The sequence below is a fragment of the Mixophyes fleayi genome, chromosome 8 (genome assembly GCF_038048845.1).
Source record: "Mixophyes fleayi isolate aMixFle1 chromosome 8, aMixFle1.hap1, whole genome shotgun sequence".
Classification (NCBI taxonomy): domain Eukaryota; kingdom Metazoa; phylum Chordata; class Amphibia; order Anura; family Limnodynastidae; genus Mixophyes; species Mixophyes fleayi.
Window position 1 is genome coordinate 76734736 of NC_134409.1, and position 12612 is coordinate 76747347.

The following is a 12612-nucleotide window of genomic DNA, read 5'->3' on the forward strand; positions in this document are numbered from 1 at the left end:
ATCTGGTGTCCTTTGAGAGACTTGCAAAAAGGGCAAAATGGCCTCCTAAAGATTGGGCTGAGAGACTGGCGCCATACCTGACTGGTGAAGCTCAGCGAGCTTATATGGATCTAGATGAGGAACGGGCCTCTGATTATTCGTGCCTAAAGTCTGAGATATTGGCTCCCATTGGAGTTTCCGGGCCAGGCCGACCCCAGCGCTATCACTAATGGCGCTATGATAAAGAAAAACCGGTCAGAGAGCAAGTTGCTGAGCTTTCTGAAATTTTAAAGAAATGCCTGCAGCCTGAGGAGAATTCGCCTTCTCGGATTATTGAAGTTCTGGCGATAGATCACTGCATCCGGGGACTGAACCGCGATTTGCAAAGGTGGGTGCTGCATTAGACCCACAAACTTACGAAGAGCTTGCCACCGTGGTAGAAAGTACTAAAGAACCTGCATTTGTGCTAAAGCCGCTGCCGCGCCAAAAGCCAGGTTTGACAATCCTTGCTACAGGGCCCAATGGCAAAACTGCTACGGACAGAGGGCCAGGTGCAAAGCAGTCTACCCTGAAGTGTTTTGAATGTGGTGAGCTAGGCCACATTAAGGCAGAGTGTCCTAAACTACTGGAACCCATGGACTGTTCCGTGGCACATATTGAGCCTGCATTTCCAAGCTGTTTTACCATGAGTCCCACATCAGGAAGTCCTTGTTTGTTCCGGGTGACTGTGCTAATCAACCAAAACCTGGTTTCCAGCTCTGCCTTACCCGAAACCATAACTTCTCGGTTGCCCAAGGTGAAGGTTCTTTGCGTACATGGCACGACAGAGGAGTATGAAAGAACAATACTACCAGTCACAATCAAAGACAAAACTGTTATGGTGGTAGATGCCATAGCACCTAAACTCCCATATCCACTCATTTTGGGGCGAGACTTCCCACTGTTTAATGATGTCCTTGGTGAGAGGATCCGGCCGGACATGCCGGCAACTGATGCAACGGTCGGAAGCCCGGTCTTAAAGGAACGCCTAAAAATCCACAACATCTGGACATCGATCTTTGGGAACCGCCAAACCGGAATGCCATCCTGGGAGTCACAGCAGGAGTTCCACAAAAGCATCCTCCTGTGGGGAAACATGGACAGTCCAAACTAGCATTGGTCGGTGATGTCGCAGATGAGCTCACCCCGCCTGTCAGGGAGGATACGGACTGGTCCGCAATACCAATTTTGTTTCCTCTGCAGGACCTTGCTCGAGACCAACTTAATGATGCCACTTTGGAACATGCCTTTAAAAGTGTGACTGAGGTAAATGGGGTAGCGAAAGCCGCCCAGCCTGCAGAAGGTATACCATATTTTATTGTTAAAAATAATTTCTTGTATAGAGTTGCTACTGTGCATGGGGAAAAAGTAGAACAATTAATGGTTCCTCAGGTCCATGTACCCCTAGTGTTAAAAGCAGCACATACACATGTCTGTGGGGGACACCTAGGGGAGGATAAAACACGGGAATGAGTTCTGCTTAGGTTTTACTGGCCTGGTGTACACATGGCAGTGAAAAAGTATTGCCGGTCCTGTCCCGTTTGTCAGAGAACCTCTCCCAAACCCATGTACAGGGCACCTCTGATTCCAATACCAATAGTACAAGTTCCCTTTGAACGGATAGCTATGGACCTTGTGGGGCCACTGGAAAAATCCGCACGTGGGCACCAGTATATACTAGTGGTGCTTGACTATGCAACCAGGTTACCAGAGGCAATTCCCCTACGAAACATAAAGTCCAGCACCATAGCTAAAGAACTGGTATTGATGTTTACACGCTTGGGAATACCCAAAGAAATTCTCACAGGCCAGGGTACTCCATTCATGTCTAAACTGATGAAGGACATGTGCCAGATGCTAGGGGCTTCACACCTCTGTATACCATCCACAAACAGATGGCTTGGTGGAACGCTTTAACCGCACATTAAAGCAGATGCTCAGGAAAGCAGTGGCTCAAGAGAAAAAAGAATGGGACACTCTTATTCCCTATTTGATCTTTGCCATCCGTGAGGTACCTCAAGCTTCAACAGGGTTTAGTCCCTTTGAGTTATTGTTTGGGAGACAGCCCAGGGGTATCTTAGATATGTTAAAAGAAGGCTGGGAGCAGCAAGGTCCCAGGGAGCCAAATCTGGTACAATTTGTGTCCCAAATGTATGAGAGGCTAGGAAAGATAGGGCCCATTGTGCAGCAACATGTAAAAGAGGCTCAGGAACAACAGAAGAAAAGTTATGACAAAAGTGCTGTGGTTCGATCTTTCAAGCCTGGGGACAAGGTCCTAGTCCTGGTTCCTACCCAGGAAAGCAAACTTTTCGCCCATTGGCAGGGTCCATATGAAGTTCTAGAGGCTGTCGGTCCTGTCAATTACAGAGTCCACCAGTTAGGTAGGAGAAGGGAGGAGCAAATTAATCATGTGAACCTCCTTAAACCCTGGCATGATGAGGAAACCTCTCCTCAGGTAGTGAGTACTGCCATTGAAAAGTCTGAAGTACCCATAGAGCCAGCCTTGTCTATTCAGCAGAGACAGTAGACTGAAGAAATAATTCGCCGGAACAGGGATGTCTTCTCTTTCATTCCTGGGCGCACTACCTTAATCAAACACGACATTGTCACTGCGCCAGGAGTCATTGTCAAGCAGAAGCCATATCGTATTCCAGAAGCCAGACGGTTGGACGTGAGAAAGGAGGTCGAGAAGATGCTCCAGTTAGATGTAATTGAAGAGTCCACTAGTAAATGGAATAGTCCCATTGTGCTTGTCCCAAAACCCAATGGGACAATTAGGTTCTGCAATGATTTTAGGCGCCTAAACAGTATGTCGCAGTTTGATGCCTATCCGATGCCACGTGTGGATGAACTAGTGGAAAATCTTGCTGGTAACAATTATTTAACAACCCTTGATCTAACAAAGGGTTATTGGCAAGTTCCCCTGACTTCCACGGCCAAGCCAAAGACTGCATTTTCCACCCCTGATGGTCTATATCAATATAAAGTCCTACCCTTTGGGTTGCATGGGGCACCAGCCACCTTCCAAAGGGCTATGAATAAATTGCTACGACCTCACACAGCTTATGCAGCTGCTTACTTGGCTGATATAGTGATTTATACCCCAGACTGGGGATCACATTTAGCCAAAGTTGAGGCGGTCTTAGCTTCATTACGGTCTGCAGGGTTAACAGCTAACCCAGAGAAATGTGCCATAGCCATGAGAGAAGCCAAATATTTGGGGTACATTGTTGGTCGAGGGTATGTAAAACCCCAGCTAGACAAAGTGGAGGCAGTCAAAAATTGGACAAGACCAGAGAAAAAGTCACAGTTAAAAACCATTTTAGGCTTAGTAGGTTACTACAGGCGGTTTCTAAGCCACTTCGCCACTAGAGCTGCTCCACTTACAGACATGTTAAAAAAAGTTGTCCAGATAGATTAACCTGGTCTGACTCTGCAGAAACCGCCTGGTCTGATCTTCGGTTAGCTCTTTGTTCCTCTCCAGTTCTACAAGCACCAGATTTTACCCGGAGGTTCTTCCTCCAAACTGATGCTTCTGGTGTTGGCTTAGGTGCAGTCTTGTCACAGGAGAAGAATGGAGTAGAAAATCCTGTCCTGTACCTAAGTCGTAAGTTGCTTCCAAGGGAACAAAAATATGCCACTGTGGAGAAAGAATGTCTCGCCATAAAATGGGCTACAGAAGCTCTGCACTATTATCTCTTAGGCAGAGAGTTCACCCTAATAACAGACCATGCACCATTAAGATGGATGCAGAACAACCGGGAGGTAAATGCCAAGGTAACCCGCTGGTTCTTGGCATTACAACCTTTCAAGTTCTCAGTAGAACATAGGCCTGGGATTCTACACAAAAATGCAGATGCGTTGTCACGAAAATATGCGCTCCTCGCGAAGTCTGCATCCCCCTACTTGGAGACGCTAGGGGGAGGGATATGTAGCAAAAGGAGGCATTTAGCTGGCAATATGCAGAGAAAGCAGGGAAGTAGATTAAAACATTGGCACAGTTATGTACCTAGGTGGAGATTAAACCAGGTAAAAACATATGTGTATTTTAAAATTGGTTTACTTACATGATTCAAAAGCTGCTTCCTCTCAGCAAACAGACATGGTGGGTCTGATAGTCTAAACAGAGCCAGGGATGGGCGTTTCCTTTTAAAGAGAAGGTGGGTGTGTCGCCTGTCCATCAAGCTAGGCCTGTGGGAGGAGTGTCAGGTATAAAACCCTGCTTGTTTCATTGTTCAGGGAGATCAACGCTGGGCTAGCTGGCTGATCTGGACAGAGAGCTGGACTATGTATAGTAAGCATTGAGGGTCTCCATAATTGCTGTGCAAGTATACGGTGTCAAAACATTATTACCATCCTGACAATAAAGAACCATAAAAGGGAAGAAGTTGTACGCGTGTGCTTCTGCAGTAGCGGGCTCTTGCCACAATATATATATGTGTGTGTGTGTGTGCATATACAAGTATGTGTCAAATTATCAAAGAAATAAGCCAAACAGTCGCTAGGTGATACACTAATGTGTGAAAAGGGAGTACTAATTAAAATATACTTCATTTTATGTGTATGGTAGGCAGCTTTTGTTTGCATTATGTCAATCTAGAAAATAAAAAATCAAGAGAGAGCGCCAAACATAATGTAAATATTTTAAACACATAAAAGACCAATAGTGCTTATTGGACTTGTACCAGGACAACAAATATTGTAGGCTTAGATAATAATGTATTAGATATGATGTATTAGATAATAATGTTCTTAAGGCAGGATCTTCAGATCTCTCAGATGAATTCCAAATAGAGCTTGTACTTAAGAAAACATAACAGCAAATAGTGTAAATATACTCCAGATTGTGTGTCACAGTGTTCTATATAGAATCAGAATTTATATTATTTTGTTATTAAATACTTTTTAGGGAGAAGATCCTGATAGAGATACATATATATATATATATATATATATATATATATATATATATATATACATACAAGTTAACCCGTGCATGATACTCATGCATTCTAGTCAAATCAAGCTACTTAAGGTGTTAAAAAGGTTCTTGTCATGCATTTGGGCCATAGCCCAGGCCTCCTCAGGGGAAGAGCGTTACTTCCCGACGTAAGCTCCCTTTTTTAACGTGGTTTTGTCCACATGTCACCACCTCATCATTCTTCTCCATCACCTCATCCTTCATTTTCATCGCCACATCTATCCAGATGTCTATCCAGACACAGGGATCTCTCTCAGCGGTCCTGAGTATCACACTCCTCTCACTGTCACCCCCGGCAACCACCAACCACTCCCCACTGTCACCCCCGGCAACCACCAACCACTCCCAGCTGTCACTTCTCCTTCAAGAAATATATATTTTTTTTAAATCTTTATAAACACTTTTAACAATTAACAAATTAAATTAACAAATTAAAAACATCTTAGTATACCAAATTTCAGCCCTTTCTGAATTTTTTTTTCCACACACACTAAGAATTTAGTAGGTCAGTGTATAACTCCGCCCAGCAGGTGGCGCTGCAGCTTGGTTTTATTTTTTACACACACACACACAGACAGACTAACACACGCCACTAAGCATTTATATTATAGATATATATAATTTAGAATAGAGTTGTTGCTACCTTTTCTTGTCTCTATTTTTTATATCTGAATATTTTGAATATTAGAACCTGTTAGTTTCTTTTTTTTGTTTTTGTGATTTACAAGTATGACCCCATTTACTCTTAATCCAAATCTGACTTTTGACAGGTTGAAAAGTAACACATCATTTGGTTGCTGAATTATCATGCTGGTAAATAATTATGTAGCCATCTCTGCTGGCTGATATTTACTCCTCTCAGCACCTCTGGCAATCATATAATGATTTCAGTATTTCTAACTTGTATATTATGAAATGGACACCCCTGGCCGGTAAATAATGTGTGTGGGCACATTAGGTTGTGGTAAAATCATGCTTGTGCTGTGGGCACCTTTTCTGGCTGTTATATAATTATTTGGGCACTTCTGCTCATGGTGTATATAGACATTATATGGACACCTGTTGGCAGGGCCATCTTAACAACATTATGGGCCCCCGGGCAAAGCAGTGCACCGGGGCCCCTACATATATAGATATATATATAGATATAGATGTATAGAGATACAGATATAGATATATATATATAGAGAGAGATAGAGATAGATAGATGTACTTGCTCAGTGACCCTTGAAGGTTTTTTTTGCAGGATTTTACTTTTGCAGGATTATTTATTCTAATTAAGCGCCCTGCCTATGGGGCCCCCTTGCCCTTGGGGCCCCCGGGCACCTGCCCATCGTGCCCAATGGAAAAGATGGCCCTGCCTGTTGGTACCTTTCCTGTCTGGTATAAAAACATACAGTCCGCTCAACTGGCTGGATTATTAACTGTGATCACCTCTGGTTCTTGTTTATCATGACGCCATTTGACCCCTCTCACAACTGACAGTGCAACATATGCAGCTACTTTATACGTTTTTGGTATTTACAGGGTTGGTTCAAAAATGTGTTTCAGTATTAAGATTTGTCTGACAAACCTTTTATTGCAGGTACTGTGCATACATTGCTGCTGAAGGAAAGCCACTTTCATCACAAGCATAGAAAGGAGTATTACACTGTAAGATTAGTTAGACTATGACATTTCCAACTAATGGAGGTAGTTAAAGTATATCCACTAAATTAATTTAATCATGGATTCTATGTCTTTCTTACAAGGAAGGGCATTAATAGTTATAACTACCAAATCACACAGGGTGATTGATCTAGGGATTTATAATGTTTTGGGTAAGTAATACCGCTTTCATACTGCCGCCCCGGCAATATCCCGGGTTTTTCAAGCCAGGTTTTTGCCGGGGCTCAGAGCGTCCCAGCTCAGAAACACCATTCATACTGCACCCCGGACCCGGGAATTTCCCGGGTTGACCCCATTCATACTGCACAAGTCTGTGCCCTGGCAATTTGTGGGAGTCATCACCAGAGCAGTTTTCATTGGCTGAAAAATGGTGATGTCATTGAAAGGTGACTGGTTTTTTGACGCATAACTTTTTCAGTGAAATAAAAGCAATTTTCTCCAACAAACTCCGATTCTGCTTCAGCTTGATCTGCACTCCACCATCCACCATTTCTCCTAAACTCCCTCTCGAATCTTCCACGGGCTCCCACCGATGACATCATCCTCCAGAGACAGGCAGACAGCCAATCAGCTTGTTTTCTGTGCAACCCGGGTTGAAAAACCCAGGTTGCACCATTCATAGTGCAGGCAACCCGGGTCCGAACCGGGAATTACCCCTCGATAAATCCCGGGTTGAAGACCCGGGTTTTTAGACCCGGGATTTTTGACTTGTACCATTTATACTGCACCAAGACCCGGGTCGTTTGAGCACGCCCCAGCAAAAACCCGGGATTTTGGTGCAGTATGAATGTGGTATAAATATTTTCCCCTGTGATAGCGGCAGATTTGTGGAATATTCTTTATTTGACCTTAGTCAAACCTGTTTGTATGTGGAGTTAATGAGATTTTGATTATAATATTAAATTTTATAAAAAGACTTAGGGCTAGATTTACTAAACTGCGGGTTTGAAAAAGTGGGGATGTTGCCTATAGCAACCAATCAGATTCTAGCTTTCATTTATTTAGTACCTTCTACTAAATGACAGCTAGAATCTGATTGGTTGCTATAGGCAACATCCCCACTTTTTCAAACCCGCAGCTTAGTAAATCTAGCCCTTAGAGTTAGCAGTCATTTAGCACTTGGCTAAACATTATAAGACGCTCATATGCAACTCACAATTCAGATCTAAAAAAATTATAACATCTTACCAATAACTTTCCTGAGATCATCTTCTACTTCTTTGTTGTTATCAGTGTTAAGTTTTGTGATAGTAGTTTTCTGTGGTTTGGAGCTTCTTGAGGGAGCCTCAGATCTCATTGGTGTTGCTGTGCTCATGGGAAGAGAATCAGATATAGTTATCTGAGTAGGTTCTAAGATCATTGTTAAATCTTTAAAGTCTTCTGTTGTGAATATAGTTTTTGTGGCCACCATAGCTTTAGCTGTTGCAATTGGGGCAGTTTTAACTTGCTCTGTAGTTACTTGTTGCATAGAGGTGGCTTGTTTTGTCAATTCCAAACCTGTGAAACTGGCCAATGAGCCTTTACTTAAAGAGGATAATATTGTAGATACATCAGTGCTAGAAAAGTCAGATAGCTTTGTATGTGTTTTCATTTCAACATAGTTTGAGGTTAATGGTTCTCTTGTTGAAATGGGATCTTCTGTGGTACTTTCATGCTGGATTTCATGCTTTATCAGCTGGTCTTCAATCAGCATATCAATAGTATTATCTCCACTGAACACATCGTCCTCTGCCAAAGAAAATTCAAATGAATATGATAAAATAAGTATGTGAGACACATGCACATCAGATTCCTGAATTTACATAGTTGTGAACCAGAAGAAAAGGGTGTCAAGGAGTGTGTCTAAAGTTCCTTAGTCCGGACCTATCGTGGGGGACGGCATTGATGGTGGATATAATAGAGGCGGATGAGGCACCCAATGCAGTAAGGGTACCTGTGACTCTGGTCCTGTCTACCCTGTGCAGAGCTGTATTAAAAAAAAATGTGGTCGTCTGTGTCAAATCCAACTTTTGCTATCCGTGGATTGATGCCGAGCTTATACACAATCAAAGGAAATCGAAACTGCATGCATGCATTACAATCGATCGGAGAACAGAATATACACAACATCATCTCTTATGTATAGAATCTGCTCTGTATTAATGCTTACCAGGTTATACATTTATAGGACTTTTGAGGAACTTGTTGATGTGCAAAATGAATCACAAGATCAGTTTCCTGACAAGCCTGCGGTTGTACTCGTTCTAGCGTTATGGTGCAATTTTCCAAGAAGCCTTAAGGTAGTTTGTTATTTGTAATCAGCTACTTCTGCAGATGCCATTTTTACTCCTGCTTCTAACGTTCTCTTCAAAACTTCTTACAAATTCTAGAGCATATTAAAATGTGAAGCATTCTTAAAGGTACACTACATTTCGTATAAAATACATTATCATCTGACTGCGCAGAACACTAGCAAAGCTTGCAGCTTTCTATTGATCCACATGGACAACCCCCCATGACTGTACATGCTAGATGAGGTAAACTCCTTTCACACCATATTAGCTTGGCATGCACAAGACCCCAACAGAGCCCAAAAAACCACTGTACCAGGGTCTAAGCTCCCTCTCATTGGCTCTGACCAGGAGTACAGGGATATATTGTTAAATCTGATATTAAAATATAAAACTCGTAGCATGAGGCAGGCATTATTCTTTTCTCACTTTTGGAACTGAAAAGTGTTCATTTGTTCATTCATTTGTAAAGACAATATATCATAAAGAAATAAAAAATGGATCAACTTACAACTGAATTTCAAAGAACTATGCAAACCAATGGTATTATTATCATTATTATTATTATCATCCTCTATTATTTATGATGCGCCACAAAGGGATTGCGCTACTGTACATAGAGTATGGAACAAAAGTACAGTACAGGTTAACAGTACACGGCATACGGTACAAAATCAAAGTGCAATAAGTACAAAATTACAAACTCAGCAGAGAATCTGTGCACAGGCAAATAGGTAAAAGTGAATTCCAGTGCACAAATAGAATGGGGAGGGATGGAGGGAGGTGGGGAGTTATAAGGGAGGCTGAGCCTGTCCCCAATAGTGTAGGCGCCATTAACAGGCACAGGGTAAAGATGGAGATGGGAAGGCAAAGGAGAAGAGGGGAGACAGAGGCAGGAGTCAAGTGATGAAGAGGAGAAAAGAGCCTGTGGAGTTGAAGGCAAATGTAAACAGGAGGAAGAGGACATAAGATTAGAGGGCTCTGCTCAAGGGAGCTTACAATCTAAAGGTAAGGAGGAGTCTGACAGGAGACATAGCGTGAGAAGATAGGGTGAGGGGACAAGAACTCTAAAGGGAGAGATGAACAAAACTATGTAGGAGGGGAGGAAGAATGAGAGTGAGGTATAGTATGGTTAGTATAGAAGGATTGAGAAGAGGGTTACAGGAGGGCAGGGTTAGATGGCGGAAGGGTAGGCTAACCTGAACAGATTGGTTTTGAGGGAACATTTGAAGATTGGCAGGCTAGAGGAAAGCCTGATAAACAGGGAGCCTGTACCAGAGAAGGGGGGGGGGCAGCACAGGAGAAATCTTGAATGTGGGAGTGAGAGTTGGTTTTCAGATGGGTGGTGAGGCAGCGGTCATTGAAATATCATAGAGGGCGAGATGGTGTGTGAGTGGAGATGAGGTTGGAGAGATAAGGAGAAGTGGAGTTAGAGAGGGCTTTGTAGGTAAGGGTGAGAAGAGGATTCTAAAACAGAGGGAGCCAGTGTAGTGCTTGACAAGAGGGGAGGCGGATGAGGACCGGCGGGACAGGAAGATAAGTCGGTCTGCAGTGTTTAGTATGGACTGAAGTGGAGCGAGATGGGTGAGGGGGAGACCAGTGAGGAGGAGATTGCAGTAATCAAGGAGTGAGATGATCACAGAGTAGATGAGAGCTTTGGTGGCATCAGTGGAGAGGATGGGTCCGATCCAGGCTATATTGCAGAGATGGAACAGGAATGGGCAAGGGATTGTATGTGAGGGGTGAAGGAGAGGGAGGAGTCAAGGGTGACCCACAGGCATCGAACTTGATATGAATAGGATATGATGGTAGAGCCAATAGTGATGGAGAGGGTGGGAGGGGAGGACTCTAGAGGGTGGGAAGATTATAAATTCAGGTTTGGCCATATTGAGTTTGAGGGAAGGTTGGGACATCAAGAAGGAAATGGCAGAGAGGCAGCAGGACACCTTATTGAGAATGGAACGGGAGAAGAGAAGTAGATTTGAGTGTCATCAGCATACAAGGGGTACTGGAGGCCGAAGAAGCTGATAAAATCTCCCAGTGAAGAATTGTACAAAGAAAAGAGCAGAGGGCCAAGGACGGAGCCCTGAGGGACACCGACGGGAAGTGGGGATAAGGGTGGCGGAGGAGTCAGAACTAGAGATAGAATGGTATTCTAAAAACTTCAGCTTTTTGAAGAGAGTAAATGTAAAATATATAACCTTATTTTAATATAGGAAATTCTGTTATGGTATGAGAACTGTTACTTTGCCAGACGTGTGCAGTTAGGTGGAAATATTGAGCAGGATAAAGTAAACCAGACAAGGTCCTAAGTTTTTGAGCAGTTGTAATATATAATGAAAAAGAATACTGAAAAATATTGGTGATTTAAAAAAAATGTACATGCCCTACCCTTGCAAAATGTATATGATTATTATCTGAAAAATTATCTAAAATAATGTATGAAATGTGAAATATGAGATAGTATGAAATAGTGTATTCTGGTGTAAGTTGTTTTCTTTGGACTGGTCAGTGTAATATGCTCTTTATTAGTTAATGTTAATGTACAGCAGCACATAATCTATTAGCCCCTTGTTTCAATAGGACATTTATAAATATCATATCTGGAACATGTTCCTGCATAATGCTAAATTACAATAATAGCCATCAGGTCTGGTAATGGGAAAAAAAAGTGAGAAATAAAAGTTAAAAGGTGTAGCACGGAATCTCTTGATGTCTCCCATATGTGTATATTTTCTGTCTCTTACTCCTCCAAGTGACACCTTTTTCATGTGTGCCTGGCTCAATTTGTTCATTCTATAACCTGTTATACTGTATTTGACTTTGTCAAACTCAATAAAAATGTTTATTCAAAAAAAGTGTACCACTGTTCCTACCCCTATAAAACCTCAGAAAAATCCCATTTTGGGTATTACTATATTTAGAAAAACTAGATTCATAAATATCAGGATATTTTTCTGACATTGCTTATGCATAAACAAATTAGGGAAAAAATTACGCAAAAGTGTGGTTTCTGTTTTTTTTCTCTATATTTCCTATTTAATGTCCGTACGAGAGCTTGTATTATGCTATTTTTTAAAAACATGAAAATTATACACTATTTGCTTGGGTAAATTGGGAAATGGGTCTGGTTGCAGAGGTGTAAACCACCTCCAGTCTTGATGGACATAATGCTACTATGATTGCATCTACCAGCAATTGGTTGTGTTCATGTTAATTGGGTAAAAATAATCTATAATTGGTGCTTTAGGGATTTATCACAAACATATTAAACAATACCCCCCCCCGACAATCCTCCGTGTGCCCCTGATGGAGGAGGCCTTATAGGCATAACAGCACAGCCAATTATCAGTACACTGTAATACACATGAAATGTTATTGCTTGTCTGTGCTGCTTCACATTGAAGTAAGGTTTATCTGTTACCTGGAAGATAGTAAAAGTTCATTCATTCAATATAAACTAGACCTCATTACGCATAACCCATGTACTTGCTGAATGAAAACTTTGAGCAGGTGAGGAAGAACATTTCCAGCTCTTTGTTCCTGAATGCAGGAGAGGAATGTGGGAGTGTAGCAGGGGCATGAGATACTGACATGACTACTTGCTGAAAAAAAATAATTTAGAAGATCTGCATTCTTTAGGGACAATATGCAATAAGCTGCTCCAAAGTTGAA

The 12612-nt window shown here is 42.2% G+C and overlaps 1 protein-coding gene across 1 annotated transcript in view; it reads right to left on the reverse strand.

Annotated features, from left to right (window-relative positions):
* Positions 1 to 12612, reverse strand: part of OLFML2B (olfactomedin like 2B) — a 216320-nt gene that overhangs the window by 84427 nt on the left and 119281 nt on the right. Inside the window, exon 4 of the mRNA XM_075182763.1 lies at positions 7856 to 8395. Within this exon, the coding sequence (XP_075038864.1) occupies positions 7856 to 8395 (540 nt within the window). The remainder of the gene's footprint in view (positions 1 to 7855; positions 8396 to 12612) is intronic.